This window comes from Glossina fuscipes, unplaced genomic scaffold (genome assembly GCF_014805625.2).
Source record: "Glossina fuscipes isolate IAEA_lab_2018 unplaced genomic scaffold, Yale_Gfus_2 1, whole genome shotgun sequence".
NCBI lineage: Eukaryota > Metazoa > Arthropoda > Insecta > Diptera > Glossinidae > Glossina > Glossina fuscipes.
Window position 1 is genome coordinate 3,032,288 of NW_023998415.1, and position 15,921 is coordinate 3,048,208.

Here is a 15,921-nt window from a genome sequence, read left to right on the forward strand (position 1 = left end):
ATACTTAATATTTTAATTTCAAAGCATTACCAGGCAAATAAAAGTGAAAAATTCAATGAATATGGTTGTGTTGAAAAGGCACAATAGTAGTACGAACCGCAGGCAAAAGAACAATCATACGGCATTAAAGCACATAAATAGTCTCTAATCCAGGGTTTAGCTTTTTTTCGAAGTAAGTACTGAGCGACAACAAAGGCAATAAAAGAAAGAGAAAATCAGAGAGGACAGAACGAACCGACTAATAAAAAAGGTGGCTTTTGGATAAAAAGCAAAGGAAATGTGATCAAAGAAAAAATTCAACACAGCGACGAACAATATATAAACCGCAAGGAAATCTAAAACATCACTCTTTAGCTGAGTTTATGTTGCAATCGTAATTATCATCATCAACATGTTCATTTTCATGCAATTCTATTAAAAGGACGCAAGTTGCTCCCACCCTTTCCTGCCTACATAAAAAATATAAGCACTGTTAGGGAAAAAAAGGCCACTACTGAAACTGAAATAGGTTAAATGGAGTTTTGAGTTTTAAACACATATATATGTAATATATAACTGCGTACATACACATATGCAGCACTACTCATCAACAATAATAATACAAAACTCGTACATATAAATGCAGCAAAAATATTTACTGCTCTGGAAAAAAGAGCAAACAGGCAGGCAAGCAAAAGCACGCAAAGAGATTGTGTTAATGAAATAAATAAAAAAATAAATAAATAAAAAAATATATATACGCTATCCGTATGTGTGGGAGTGAAATTAATACAGTAGCAGTGGTAGTAATAGTGCGCATAGAGAACTTTTTAATGGCAGCATGTGACTTTTGCTCTCGAGTCTGTTACTATATAAAAACTACAGAAATAATTGCTCTCAGAGAAACTACCAATTATGAGGAATTGTACTCACAACTTGAGCTGGGCACTGAGAGATTGCTATAACAAGCAAGAAAACAAAAAAAAAGAAAAGAAAGGTTTACAGGGTTGATGAATTTACAACTTTCATGCTAATCAGTGTAAACCCCCCCCCCTTCCTTAGGGAAACAGATGGATAAATTTTTCACTTGGGGCATTGATGATAATTGCTATAAAATGATATAATTGCTGTGGAATGAAATGACATTTCTGAACAATTGCAACAAAACACAGTTTGACGCAAGGATTAGTGATTAAGGTGCGTTACGCTAAAGGAGAAGAACTCGCATAAGAAAAATTGTTTGCAGACATAAAAAGCCGCGTCAATAATTACAGCAAAAATAAAAAGTTTTTTAAATGTTCGTCACGGTTAATTTAACCGTAGTATGAAATCGAAATCCTGTAATAATTAGCTAGTTTGCAGTTAGTTCTGACTTGATATTCATTCATTGAAAATTCTCAAACATACAAAAAGGGGATATGGGTTCAGAGCAGAGTGATCCCAAAGAACTTTGAACGATATGGATAAAACGAGAGCGACGTGTAACTACGTCTGTCTGTCTGCCAGCTGAAAATTTGGCTAGAAATAGGCGACTATATGGCATACAGAAGAACTTGAGATAGATTCACCTTTTATTATAACGATCGTTTCGGATTCACTTTCTATACTTCCATTTAAGTTTGTCTGTCCATCTGTCCATATTGTATTCTTCTGTGCAACAAACAGGACGAAGAATAAAGTTTTTGGTTGAAACATTAAACCAAATATTTGCCATTGTGTTCGATAAACTTTCGTTACTTTCCTCATAAAATTATTATGCCATTCGCGAAGAAACTTCTGACATTTCTGAGCGAAAAACTAAGTCGTGTCCTTTTCACAGTCATTTCTTAAAACCACCCTTATAGCAGCAAGAATGTTCTGGAGAAAGCATAAAAATATTAGTCGAGCAGAAGAACGCGCTGACTAACGGTTGGGCCATTCGCATTCAAATTCTCGTCAATTTCGCAATATCATTAAAGATGTGTACTGTTTGGCACTGTCGTCATGGAAGATGACGTCTCTTCTACTGATCAATTTTGAATGTTTTTATCACAAATGTGCGCTTTAATCGCATTATTTGCACTACTTGGCAGTGAAATTAATCGTCTAGCCAAAGTTTCCGCGGCTTATAATGCACCAGTCCCATCTAATCTCACTAAACATAAAACCTTATTTTAGGTGGCGTCAAATTTCGATTTTTCTAATATCTGTACATATGTCATCCATCTTGAATGCAATTAATATAACAAGACAATCCATTCGTCCTCTCTTCCATCACCTGTTGGGACACCAAAACCAAGTCAAAATTTGAGCAAATCATGACTATGAGCCTGCTACCCATCCAAGGAAGCCTCGATAGGTATCTAGATTTTCGTCAAAAATTTGACATCTTTTGATCTTAATTATATCGCCCGCAATTCGCTGAGAAAAGTGAAATTATTGACATGAAAGAATTATGAAGACAATGTGGTAAATTACGTAAAGCGTATACGCAAAAAAGGAAATAATTGAAATACAAATACATTTAGGAAAAAATTGGGATTCGCACATTAGTTTGCCTAATCTTGCATTTGATTTTGACGAAGCTACTGCCCCAGTTTCTTAACTATTGGTAGATATTGCTCACCATTATGTCCGACCCATCAAATTGTTAAAGTTTTACCTTACTATCTTATGATACTATTCTAACAAAGACGGACACACTCTTTTCATTTATATCACAAATTGAATGAGATCAACACTTCTTAAAAATGACTACACTCTGGCGGATGTTATTTAATGAAAGGAATTCGATTTCCACGCGTTTGTATGTACGTATTCTAATCGCAGCGACGACATATTTTAATGTCAGCTGTTGACCTAAAAACGATGGGATCGAGCACTTGATAAAAATTCTTATTTTAAATACGCAAAAACACTACAACGAACCTTCCGCGCCGGCGTACCAAATTTCATCAATATATCAAAAGGTTGCCAGCTGTATGTTGAACACAAGAATGCAAGATGGACAGACAGATAGACAGATAAAAAAAGATGCATGCATCTTTAATCCTTCTGGGCGTTGTACATTTGCACACAAACTTAACATATCCTTGCACCACAAGTGGTGTAGGATGTAAGAAGTCCCTAACCTGAGCAAGTAGAAAAATTATATTCGGTCGTGACCGAGTCTTTTATGCCCTAAAAAAAAGACCAGAAAAGTAAAAGAACCAAATTTTTATGCTCTATAATATGGAGTGATTGCGATTGAGTTTTTCTATCTTCCAAATAAAAGTCTTTTCACTCGCAATTATTTAACTACTACAGGGGCCCATTCCCAATTCTGATCTCGCTAATTCTCTACTCGAATTTTGTCAAGAGAAAAAACAACTAGCTCGGCTCTAACGTCAGTCTTCCCCCGCCATATGATCTTAATATTCAATAGGCGATAAACGGCCATACATATTAGGTACATTGTCCAATAGATCGGCAGTGAGTGGAGTGAAGTGAGATTGTCGAGGCACATTTCAACGTGTGTTACAACAACTCTTCGCCATCCGCAGGCTCGATTGAAAATTCAAGGTTAGAAAAGAAAAAAAAGCAAACCTGAATTCTATATGCTTCGATTCCATTGTTTCTAAAAATCTTTAAAAATCAATTTCGAGAAAGGCTTTTTCTTATACTCAAGTTTTAAATGAATGAAACTGTCCATAATAATATAGAACGAAACTGTTTACACAAATTCATATAAATATATATATATATATATATATATATATATATATATATATATATATATATATTCTCATATATATATTCTCATATATATATTCTCATATATATATTCTTATATATATATATTTAGATGTATATAAAGCACAATCAACCTCCGCAGATTAATTCTCTTCAAATATATTACATTAATAACGTCTGTGTTACATTTATGACTGTCTGTGCTCTTGTGTGCGCACAAATATACATGTAAACCTATACGTATATATATTGCACACATTTTACATAAATATTTAGAGAAGCATGCATGCTCTTTTTTGCATTCTTATTTACTACATCTTATGCTCATTTAATAACGTCATACTTATCTTAAAACACATACACAAATCGACAACTTCTCTTTCTTTCTTTCATTATTTCTCGCTTCCTGTCTCTCTCTTCCTTTATTTCTCTTTTCATACTTATATCTCTCTTTGCCACTGTCAGTGTCAAACTCAAGTCAAAAGCAAGCGATAAAACATCAAACAGCACAGCAGAGTAGAAAATAAGAAGAACTAGAAAAATGAAAATGAAAAAAAAAAAACAAATATTTAGCCCACAATAACATCCACCCACCCACAAAGTGTACGAACAGAACCAGCACCCAAGTAAAAGTACTACATCATCGAGACGACATATATATATATATATATATATATTTATATAATGCACAACCATTTATACACAGCACACGCAATTCAAACGATGCCGTAACATTTCTGTAAGGCATATAACGGCGGCTTTAGTATATCAGTTAGAGAGTAAGTTTGTTGAACAGTCGGTTGGTTGTTTTTGTTTTTGGTTTATATTCAGTAAGTGAGTTAGCCATTGAGCTAAGTAAACCAGTGAACTAGCAACCTAGAACAAAACAAATCAAACAAACAGAGAAACGAGTGGTCACGTCAGTCATTCAGCGAATTAATAAAAAAAAATAAAAAAATAATAGCATACAAGCCAAGTTGTGGGGCCATTGGTTTTTCATTTTGTGCATGCACTACCCTCTCCATACATCATAGACGACACGGGGCTATAAGCTAGTAGTTGGTCTTATTCTATATACTTTTTTTTGCTTCATACTTATGCTCTTAAATAATATTTAAAAGTACAACAAAGTTTAATCACTCTTCGTTTACAATAGAATGTATATTTTTAGTCGTCCATGTCCATCGACCTGCCGTTCAGTCGCTCAAGTGACTTTCCCATAGCCACAGGAATTGAACGGATCTTCGTCACATAAAAAATTTCTATTGGAAAGTGATCACAATAGGCCCGTGATGATGGGAAAAACGGCCTATTTTCATATATATATATATATATATATATTGATATATCCGTGTGGTTTTGGTACGTGCTCAAGTTTTGCTTTAGAGTGAATAAAGTTTTCCAACTTGATTTTTTTCCTCTAAAAGTCGACATGTACTCTTTGGCCATTGTTTGAATTTGCAATTCATTTAAATAACATTTGTTGTGGCAGTGCAGGAGCAGTGTGGATGTGGAAGCGAGAAGGGCCGTTAAAACACTCTGGCAGCGCACCACTACCACTGCTGCCTGTTATCAAGATTTCACTCTGTTAGAAAGCTTCTGGCTATGTTGTGGCAAGTTGCCGGGCTGGCTGGCTAGTTGATTGGTTTGGCTCGTGAAGAATAAAATTTGCATTTCAAGAGGAATTAACAAATGAGTATGCGGTCGGGTCGTAGATTCTGTGCACATGCTCGCGTTTTACAGTCGCATTTATCACAGTGTAACATAAAGAAAAAACAGCGAAAAAAATAGCATTTTTTTTTTGTTTGCTTTGCATTTAGCATCAGTCGATAATAGGCAAACTAATGCTAAACGAGTGATATCAGACCAGAGATGTTTGCAATATAAAATGCGGAAGAAGAACAAAATCCATATTTAACAAATTCATTAATATTCATACTTTCCTCCTCCGTCCTCTTTACGCAGAACAAAGCTAAAAAACGTATGAGTGAGCGTGGAATGATTAGTGGAATAAGCAAAACATTTCTATGCAACGGAATTTTCGCAGAGATTCTGCATTATTAATAGATTTTGTATTATAACATGCCAACTCAGTTGGAAAAGGTTATTACTTTGTAGTTGAAATACTACAAAAAAAAAACTCTTGTCAGGGACGCATTACATACATTATTCCATACACAATCATGTTCGTATAAGAGTAAACTACACTCACTCATTGAGAATCCTCGTTAGTGGCATTCCTTGCATTAATAAAATTTTAATTTTTGATTAAGGATTTCAGGGTATATAGAGACCTATGTTCGTCTTTATATAAAATATTAAATAACAAGTTGTCTAAAAAGTACTAAGCAATCTCGCATTAAAACTAAAATTATATTATGTATTATTAATAAAAAAACGAACGGATAATCACGTTTCATTTTCGCCTTCAGCTATATAGCAAGAACAGCTGAAAACGAAAGCGAGAGTTATTTTGTTTATACGTAATTATCGGCCATATTTGTGGCGTTTCGTTTGCTATGCTTTTTACCACTTTTTCGGCAACACTTCATTTCTGTCGAAACGCGGCCATGTTGCCACTTTCACAAGTCCATTAGCTATTTTTGCAAAATTGTCGCAAGTCGACAGCATCTGTACGGTGTATGCATTAGATCCTACCAGTCAGGAAAGTGTCTGCAACCTCTGATGGACCTGTCGACGTGTTACACTGCAAGATTAGGCTTTCCTTCCTAGAAGAGGAAAGAACGGAAGGAAATTTCCAATGCTAGTAGCGGAGAATTCGTTGGTCCCTCGGACTGAATCGACATTGAACATTCAACAGGGTTTATTGTCGGTTTGCAACGCATTACATTAAAACGTCAGAGCAAGAATCATATGTACAACAATTGACGATAAAATTCGCGATAAAAGTAAACACGTAAATCGAAATAATCCCTTATCGTCTACGTGAACATATGCCCTGTATTTGGAGATATTCAGCGCTACCAGTGTTAGCATAATTACAAGTTTTTTAGATGTACTCGAGCGATGGCGACAAATGGAACAAAAGACAATTATAACAGTTGCATTTACAATTCGGAAAGATGAAGGAAGCACACCAACCGTTCTGCTGTATCCATTTTCCTCCCCAGCTTATTTGCCCGTTAGTTCAATCGATCAATCTGCTTAATGCCTATTCAAACGATTAAATGTTCTTCGGTTAACAAATTTTGTTGGTTGCTCAGAAGTTAGAAAGGAATCTCTTCTGTCATTAGGAGTTAAATGTTAACAACATCGAAACCTATCGATCCGATGAACGCGATCCCGGTATATTACGATTCATGCTACTAAAACGTTCGAATGAGTAGTAAACAGCTGCTTAATGCTTTATCTATGCCAATGATTTCCGAGCGAAATGAAAGGAAATTTACTCGCGAGTCCAATTAAACAAGTAATGACTTGACAATGCTTTTCATTTTAATTTACTATAAAAAAACTGTAATAATCTCTCTGAGGCATGTTTGACACTTACAATCAACATTCATCCAAACGTAATACAAATACACTCTCTAATCGTAATATAGTTCAGTTAGAAACAGAGTACCTCTCCCAAAGACGGAGAAAAATACCTTCAAAGCAGTCATGAGATGATAAGCCACTTTCGTGTTAATGCCATTTGTAAATTAATTTCATTTACTCCTATTATTTATCTTGACGAGTTGAGTTTTGCCTCGATCTATATAAAAAAACAAACCAAAAGTATGTAGCTTTACTTTAAATAGTTTTTTATTCATGCAATTGCTTCCTTTCGAGAAATCTAATGAAAGTTTAACAATAAACAGAAAACCATGTACGAGAGTACGCCTCTAGGGAAAGGCTGGTTTAGTAAGTTCTTATTACAATTTTACTTTTGCATTCAATGCACAGAAGGAGCGAGAAGACAGTACAAGATTATATATCTTTTCGTTGCCAAAGGGGTAACACGCAAGTCTATATCAAGAAGGGAGGGTGACAATGCGAAAAGTCTACTGAAACAAGATATACTAAACATCATAAAGGTGTAGAGGGGCAAAATTTTCTTCTATTTTTTTTTTTTTAAAGCAGGCAACTTCAAGCAGTAGCTGTGTTAACGAACAATAGAAAAAAAAGTAAATAAATAAAAAAGACAACTGCAAGTGCCATTGATGTTGTTGTAATAATATGATACTTGTTATTGTTGCTACTGTTATTGTTGTGTGTCCGTAGAGGAACTCTACGATATATATATATATATATATGTAGGAATGCATACACGAAAGCAGTTAAATACTGCCAGAAAGATACAGACAAGTGTATAGCTATAGATGTGTGCTTAGATGTGTATGTCGGTCTTTGTGCGAATGTGTGCGAATGTGCGCTTGTATGTTATGTATTTGGTTGTGTTTAGATTGTACGACGTTTTGCTATTTGTGACACAGTGACCCAATTCAAGATTCGATTTTCTGGTTTTCTTATAAATATGAGATGTGGATGCTGTCCCAACTCTTTGGCTCATTTCGACTGTATATATAAATTGAGAGATATTCACAATTAAGCAAATAAAATGCATTAAAGACAATTTTTTTCCATTTTCCACATACATTTCAATATTTTTGCATAACGTAAAAACTTTTTTTGTACATTTATGATTTTTCTCTTTTTTCTTCCTTTTTTTTTTTACAACACTTACCGTTAGCTTTTCAGACAGAATTAAGCACTTTTGCAAAAGTATTTGGCTTGTTTTTATTTTCTCCCTTTTAGTTTTGATTTCGCAAAATTTAGTAAAAGGCTCGTTTTTTTATTTTGTTAATTTTTCAATACCGTTTGGTTTTATTTTCTTTTTTTTATAGATTTCCCTTATTTTTCTACATTGACGAATTGAAAAACTTTTAAATTATGATTATCAAAACATAAGTTACTGTGTTTTTTGATTTCGAAAAGTTTTCCAATTAAAAAAAAGTTGTGCTACTAAAGTGGATTTTTCTTCTTTTTTTTTCTGAGAAAATTTCACCAAAAACTGCAGTGTGCTTTTTTCTCTATATAGCTTGTAGCGAATGCATTTGCCGTTGCGAAATTTAATTTTTCTCCTTTGATTATTTTGGCAAAATATATTTTTAATAAAATTTTCTTGGAATTGTCTGGTTTTGGCGCTCTTTTGTGCGTTAATTTGTTGATTCAAAAATTTTACTTTTTCAAACAGCTGCGTTTGGAGGCGTTTTTAATAAACGGTGCGCGATTTATAGGCAAATGTTTGCAATTTTTTTTTTCTTTAACTGAAGGTGAAATTTTTTATGGTTGTTGGGAAACTCGAACGTAACACGCGTAAGCTTGAGCTCGGCAGGGAAAATTCTGATAGTGAAAATTTTCTTTCACACGATTTTCCTCACTCAGACCTCTTCACACACAAGCACACGACGGATAAAGTTCAGCCACGAAATAGCTGAATTTCTAAGATATGTCAAATCAACAGCAATTGGTAGCACTGTAAAAAAAAGCAATCATGTGTTTGATACACAGTGTTGCATTTGATTAATGTAAGAAATAATTCAATGATAGAAAACCAAATTAAATGTATTTAAGAAATTAGAAAATATGTTACGGAATTTTCAATAAATTAATTAATGTAAAAATTAATGTTAATTATTCATTTTAATTAAATTATTTTCTCATGTTCGTGTAGCTTTACTTTCTCTTTTATTACCCTTTCAACGTAAGCTTTTTAATGTTCTTATTACTTATGTATTTTCTTTCATTTATTCAGATGTGCCTTTCTGCCGCACAAACAGTTCAAATTTGAAATTCTAATTACCTTTTGTAACGCTAAGTACATTGACCGGTTTTGGTTGTGTTCAAGTGTTAATGCCTGTAGAATTGATCTTTAACTAGTGTTCGTGAGAATGTTTAAAATATAAGCACATCACCCTTCTTCAAAAGTAATAAACCAGTAAAAATTTTCTCACTCTCATAGGCTGAGTTTACAAATGACAAACGTCGCGTACTCGGCATTAAATGACTTGATGTGATGCGTGTATAGGCAAAGAGGACATAACCCCTATGAGCAGTTTTAAAAACATTCACATAGCATCTTATATATTTCGATATTGGTTCTCTACTTACCTTTAAAGTAATTTTCTACATTTTACCGCTCATTATACCATATAACATCGCCATTGAAAGATATATGTACGAAGACTTAATAGGAGCGCCTGAAACAAACAGATTTTTTCATGTTGTATCTACCATGTCTTGTCTTCCAATGCCTTACCGTTTCAAGCAAATATTCTGCAAATATCTGCATTTTTTTTTGTTTTTGTTTATTATAAGACTGGCTATATTTATTTATGTGCTTTGAGTTTTTAGTTTTTGTTAATTCTCTGGAAGCATTTTTTTTGGTTTGATATCGAGCTTAATACTTTAAACGCCTAAATATTCCTTTACATCAGCTGTTTGCTTTTTTGTGTTGAATTTTTTTGGACGGCTGCGTAACATTTCGTAAGTTCGCATAAAATACTATTTTAAATCAGCTGATGTTTATTAATCGAATTATTGAATTGATGTTTGCAGCGCATGGATATTTGTTTAATAAAATGTTGAGATTTCGCAAATGAGTTCAAAAAAAGGCATATTTTGTAGTCACACAAAGAGTAACATAAACAAGAGATCGCAATCTTAAACAAAGGTTAGCGTTCAGCTGGTGCGCTCTTCATAATAATTAGCTTTTTACAAGCAAATCAACATAGTCCAATTGACTGTTAGTTAACTAAAAAAACAACAATAATAGCAAAGAATTCAAAAAATATGGCTTTAGTAGATGTCGACTCTTGGTATGTTTCTATATGCTTTAAAGTACTTTTTCAGAGCTAATTTTTATGCTTTTTCAGGGCCACTGAATATGAGTCTTGTTCCCGCCTTAGTCATGCGTTACTTGATAAGTTGAATCATCGAGATCGTTGCCAGAATCCTTCCTTGGAGTATAATCGTTTAACTTCATCCATAAAAGTCGGCCTGAAACAGTTTGATAATGAATTGCAGCAGTTGAAAAGTAAATTGAATGACGCAGTACTAGAAGGAGCAATGTAAGTAAAATTAAAACGTTCCAAACTCATATAATGGAAATTGAGTGAAAATGACGTTGGAAATCGTTCAGTAATATAGGCATATAAAGAATTCTTTTTTTTCAAAGGTAAACCAGAAACAAAAAATCAATTACATTTTTCAGTTCATATTTAAAAAAATTACCTCCAGTCTACCACCTACATTTTCCATAAACGTAGTCCGCTCAAAGATATTTTAATGAATCTTTCTATTCTAACGCGTTAGAACTTTCGAAGAAAGCGAACGACGCCAACGCCAAGTGGCTACATTGCAATCGCAACGACAACAAATTCAAAAAAAATACATAGATAATTGTTCTGCAGTAGCGCAATCGGGAATGGGTGTCACCGCTTTTAGCGGCATTAGATCATCAGGTAGAACGGCAGATGCCGATTTTGGTGACGCTGAAAATGATAGCGATGTTGCTCCTATCATTGATACCAGCGATGTAGAAGCATTAAAACAACATCAGATCGCCATATTAGAACAGCAAAACCATGGTCTTGATATACTTTCTCAAACAATATCAAGACAACGAGCTTTAGCCACTCAGTTGGGGCAAGAAGTGGAAGATCAAAATGGTGATTATCATCATTAAATCCGCGAAAAGATGATATCGTATAATTTACTTTTCAATACATTTGTGCAGAGATTCTTGATAATTTGGCCGTGACTATGGAACGAGTTGAGACGGGCGTTGGCCACGAAACGCATAACATCACTTTGGTTAACCGTACAGATAACAAAACTTGGTGTAAACTTATATACCATGCATACGGTTAGCGAAATGATTAAATATCGTTTTTTCATTATAGGTTATTGGCTGGTAATCATCGTGTTATTTATTGCCATAGTTATCGTTGCATTAATATAGAAGGAAAATATCGATGTGATTACATACACATTATACTTCGCTAGTAGTGCTATTTTTCCATCTTACATCGTTCCACTTACGTATCTCCAAAGATGTTTTTATGTATATAATCTTGTTGCCAATGTAATGTGTTTCCGGAAAACTAAATATATTTTAATAATTAATGTAAAAATAAAGTCTTCTTTATCTACATGGCTGGATACTATATATTTACATCATGTAGTATTTTACCATATATTTTACTTTCGAGGAATTAAGAAGGTGAGCATAGTGAGGATTGACATCAATTCAATGACGGAGAACGGACCCAGAAAGCTTAAAGACAATAAATTACACAAGACTTATTGGACCAAAATCCGGTTCGGACTCTGAAAGACCCTTCGAACACTTTAGCAGTTGATGAGTTAACTGTCTCTAGACAATGGGAAATATCAAAAAAAGAGTGAAAATGACTTTCGTACGAATTCACTGAAAATTCCATCTCGGACCGTTCCAAGATCGTGGCTTCATTTTTTTCCAAGCAAAAAAAGAATTTTCTGCGGCATATTGTAGCTGGCAATGAAAAGTGGCTCCACTACAACAATCCCAAGTGCAAAGAGTTGTAGGTTAGTCCAAGAAACCCATGCACATCGGCGAAGCAAAATGTTCATAACCATCAAATTTGCTGTGCGTATGGTGGGATCAGCAAAGTATATTATATTACGAGCTGCTAGAACCGAATGGAGCTGTTACTGCAGATGACCACCGATGTCCATTGAACAAGTTGAACGATGTGCCAGCAACAGCGGTTAACAGACGCAAACGTCCGGCTACACGTTGCGCCACTTGCTAAGGATACACTGCTACAGCTCGAATGGAAAGTTCTGCCGCACCCACCGTACTCACCAGACATAGCGATTCAGATCGATGCAGCATGTCTCGGCTGACGCGCGGTTTCGAAATGCTGGAGAAGTGCAAAAACGGCTCGATACCAAGCCAATACTGATACCGCCAAGTTGCCAGAGAGATGGGAAAAATTTGTGGGAAATGAAAAATTCCATTCGATCCGATCCGATTTATCTATATTGTACCAATTTTTCTCAATAAATGACTTTTTCAAGTGAACAAATGATCAAAATACATCAAAGCATCGAATAGAAAACTGAGACTTTACATATATGGGTTTAACTGATTCTGTTCGCAAGTGGATTCTATCCACCAACAAATCCCTCTACAAAGTATAGGCTTTAAGAGATGTCGGTATAGAAATGGATGTATAAATACTTCCTAACGTGAAATAAAAAATGCATTTAAAGATAGTTCACATTAATCGAGTGGCGCACGCTCATTTATCAAAATGTTTTTCTACTGTAATTGGTATTGGTTTGACGTGCGGGCATCAAAAATTCCTCGTAAAGATTTTCGTTCTTACTTAAAACTTTTGATTCCGTTTTAGTCAAAAAAACGATAGGAAATGTAGATTAATTAATTTTTTTATTTTTAATTTTGTTATATCGTTTACGATGGTCTATAGAATTTTTCTCGCTCTGTTTTCATTTTAAGTGTTTTTAAGAAAACTTGAATTTCTTGTTTATCGTGTTGATTACATAACAATTAAAAACTAAATATAAATTACAAGACAAGTGCATTTAAACCAATTCAGATGCATAAGGGACGTGTGACAAATTACCTACAGCACCTACAGATAAGTTAGAGGAACCGGCCTTTTTGGCAGCCTAAAAATTAAATTGAAAATTATAGTTGTAATTAAAATCAACAATTTGTCGTTACTCGAGTAACTTACAGCTTGAACATCTTGTGCTGATACGCTATCAATGGCTGAAACAAGGGCATCGGCGCTTTGCACTTGTTTGGTGAGACAAGCCTGAACGCCCATTTCGGTTAAAGCGTCCTTGTCGGTGCCGTAGGCTTCCAGAACAGCAAGTTTTAGCAAAGCTTTGCCACGACTAACGTCGTTTTCACTAACAGAGCCGGACTTTAGAACTTTGGTAGCGGCAGTAATTGCTTTGCCTACTTTTTGCGCATCGGCTGACACCACGAAGCCGAAGAGTCCAGCATCAAGGTAACTGGCATTCAAGGCAGCAAAAGCAAAATTGCCTTCACCCACAGCCGCGTGCACAGCTTGGCCCATGGCTCCATTAACATTGCCACGTTTAGTGACAGCACCAGCACCCATAGCATACTGAAGGACAGAGAAGGCTAAAGCCTCCTTTTGATTGCTTAGGCCGGCACCTTGACCAGCAACAGCCACATGAGTGTAATTACCTGGTGTGTCTTTGCGGGCATCACCGCCATGATAAGTAGAAGAATCCGATTTACCATCACCACTCTTCAATGGTAAAGATCGCGCAAAGCCCACTAAAGCGTCATGCTCAACTCCAAGACCTACCACAGCGCAACGACTGGCAGTACAATTATTGGCTACATAGTGTAATAAAGTTTCACTAGAGAGGCTGCCAATATGGAATTTGGGTATATACACAGAGTTGCCTAGGCCATGACGGAAAGCAGATTTATGTGCAAGCTCGACAGCACGTACCTGTACAGCAAAAAAAGCATATAAGAAATATATAGCGCATATGTAAAAATAATTTTAGAATGAATCTTGAGTTTCCACCACCTATCTATTTGATCTATTTGCTTGCATGTTTGATAACGTATATGCTGCTTATTACATGTTTTTATTGCTAAGACGAAGTCTGTCATAGCCAACTTTCCAAAAAAAAAAAAAAAATTAAATACTTTCGAATATACTTTTACTACATTTTCGATCGACATATTTCCTTTATGTGACCGCCTCTCAATAAATTCTCTTCCCCTCAAGTGCTCCAGCAAAATAAAGATGTATATACGTCACATCGCTGCATAGAATATACTACGAGTCCCTTGCCTGAGCAATATAAACTCACATAAAGAAAATAATGCTTTCTATGCATATGTTTGGCGATGCAGATAATGCTTTTCATATTATCAAAACCATATGCAAAAAATATTACCTGTGGTGGTACGGCAGCTACTTGTGTCTTAATCCAGGGAACTGCGTCGGATAATTCCCAAGGTTTAAAAGCAGGTTGTACGACTTCTTGCAAATAATGTAAGCCGCATTCTACGTTGTCAAGCGTACTTTCTACTGTGTAGGATACGACCTCACGATCGGAAGTAACCGACAAACTTACACCCTTTTGCTGCAAATTGCGTGTCAGGGCAAAGGCAGTAGCATTTTGGCTGGACAAAGATCCAGCAATCCGCAACATATGAGACGCACCCAAACTCTCATAATTTTCAAAGCGTGCACCGGCACTAAAATCAAAACATATTTATATACACTATAATTCACTGTCTTTTTGCAATTATTTATATCATTGCATACCGAAAAGTAATCGATACGCGGCAAATGGGCAGTTGACTTTCTGCAGAAGCCACTACAACTTTGTTTTCGAGTACCTTGGTTTGCACTTGGGCGGGTTGTCCCAAAGGCCTGGGGTTGGCCGCAGCCGCAAAACCACGCCTCTAAAATATTATAAAAAAAAATAAAACACAAACATTGTTAGTATCTCATGGGCGTAAATAAACTTTTTCATCAATTAAGGCCAACGGTTAGGTTTGTCTTACGTAACGATTACAAACACTGCGAAGAATTCTTGCGAAAGGAAAAAATTTACTTACAGCGATCACGCGCAGAAAAGGAACTCTGTTAGCATTACAAGCCATTACCAATTTTCTAATTTTTGCCTAATAAATATGAAATATAATTTCCCTTTTTGTGCACTAAATGAGAATTTTCCACAGTCCACTGCCCGTTAAAAAATGCTGACAATTAAAAACAAGATCAATAAATTTTGACAATCGTCAGTGATGGCATGCAAGCGATAGTTTTAAAACGTTATTATGTCATTACTGTATAATAAGTATATGGTACATAATGTTCAATGTCAACGATATGACAGTGATAATTTTTTATCTCTTACATATTTCTAACATTTTAAAATTTTCGTAATATCCCTATCCAAGAACCACTTTCCATTTTCACTTCAACGGACACAGAGCCAAAAATATATGCCTAGAAAAACTTAACGTTTCACCGGCAACTAAAATATACATATATTAAAGTAGTTTTGAGAGATATGTAAGAATGATATATATCGCAGCGTACAAGTTCGACGCAAGCTTGATTAAAAGACTCGAATAAAATACCAATTAACAGATTAAAATTGAACGTGGATAAATATGTTTCAAAAATCGCAGAGTTAGGAGTAAACCTAAAA

The 15,921-nt window shown here is 35.1% G+C and overlaps 2 protein-coding genes and 1 long non-coding RNA gene across 3 annotated transcripts; 1 reads left to right on the top strand and 2 right to left on the bottom strand.

The window, feature by feature from the left end:
• Nucleotides 1-8,674: 8,674 nt before the first annotated feature.
• LOC119644998 lies at nucleotides 8,675-10,057 on the bottom strand. The gene is made up of 4 exons (XR_005248588.1): nucleotides 9,953-10,057; nucleotides 9,805-9,893; nucleotides 9,497-9,739; nucleotides 8,675-9,169 (listed from the first exon to the last, which is right to left on the bottom strand). It is a non-coding gene; the product is annotated as an uncharacterized LOC119644998 (long non-coding RNA).
• Nucleotides 10,058-10,111: 54 nt separating this feature from the next.
• LOC119644997 (syntaxin-8) lies at nucleotides 10,112-11,798 on the top strand. The gene is made up of 6 exons (XM_038044746.1): nucleotides 10,112-10,179; nucleotides 10,252-10,511; nucleotides 10,569-10,763; nucleotides 11,008-11,363; nucleotides 11,432-11,536; nucleotides 11,598-11,798. The coding sequence occupies exons 2-6, from the start codon at nucleotides 10,486-10,488 to the stop codon at nucleotides 11,654-11,656; spliced, it is 741 nt and encodes a 246-aa protein (XP_037900674.1). The 5' UTR covers nucleotides 10,112-10,179; nucleotides 10,252-10,485; the 3' UTR covers nucleotides 11,657-11,798.
• Nucleotides 11,799-13,110: 1,312 nt separating this feature from the next.
• On the bottom strand, nucleotides 13,111-15,505 carry LOC119631341 (cytochrome b-c1 complex subunit 2, mitochondrial). The gene is made up of 5 exons (XM_038023460.1): nucleotides 15,323-15,505; nucleotides 15,027-15,166; nucleotides 14,653-14,956; nucleotides 13,440-14,195; nucleotides 13,111-13,371 (listed from the first exon to the last, which is right to left on the bottom strand). Exons 1-5 carry the CDS (start codon nucleotides 15,365-15,367, stop codon nucleotides 13,285-13,287), a joined length of 1,332 nt encoding a protein of 443 aa, XP_037879388.1. The 5' UTR covers nucleotides 15,368-15,505; the 3' UTR covers nucleotides 13,111-13,284.
• Nucleotides 15,506-15,921: the final 416 nt, after the last annotated feature.

Excerpts from the sequence above, each read along its gene's own strand:
- LOC119644997 (XM_038044746.1), top strand. The coding sequence starts at position 10,486 with ATGGCTTTAGTAGATGTCGACTCTTG. Across the intron at positions 10,764-11,007 it reads GCAGTACTAGAAGGAGCAAT|AACTTTCGAAGAAAGCGAAC; the intron begins GTAAGTAAAATT and ends CTAACGCGTTAG. Across the intron at positions 11,364-11,431 it reads AGAAGTGGAAGATCAAAATG|AGATTCTTGATAATTTGGCC; the intron begins GTGATTATCATC and ends ACATTTGTGCAG.
- LOC119631341 (XM_038023460.1), bottom strand. The coding sequence starts at position 15,367 with ATGGCTTGTAATGCTAACAGAGTTCCTTTTCTGCGCGTGATCGCT. Across the intron at positions 15,167-15,322 it reads CTTTTCTGCGCGTGATCGCT|AGGCGTGGTTTTGCGGCTGC; the intron begins GTAAGTAAATTT and ends ATAATATTTTAG. Across the intron at positions 13,372-13,439 it reads CAGCACAAGATGTTCAAGCT|GCTGCCAAAAAGGCCGGTTC; the intron begins GTAAGTTACTCG and ends TTTAATTTTTAG.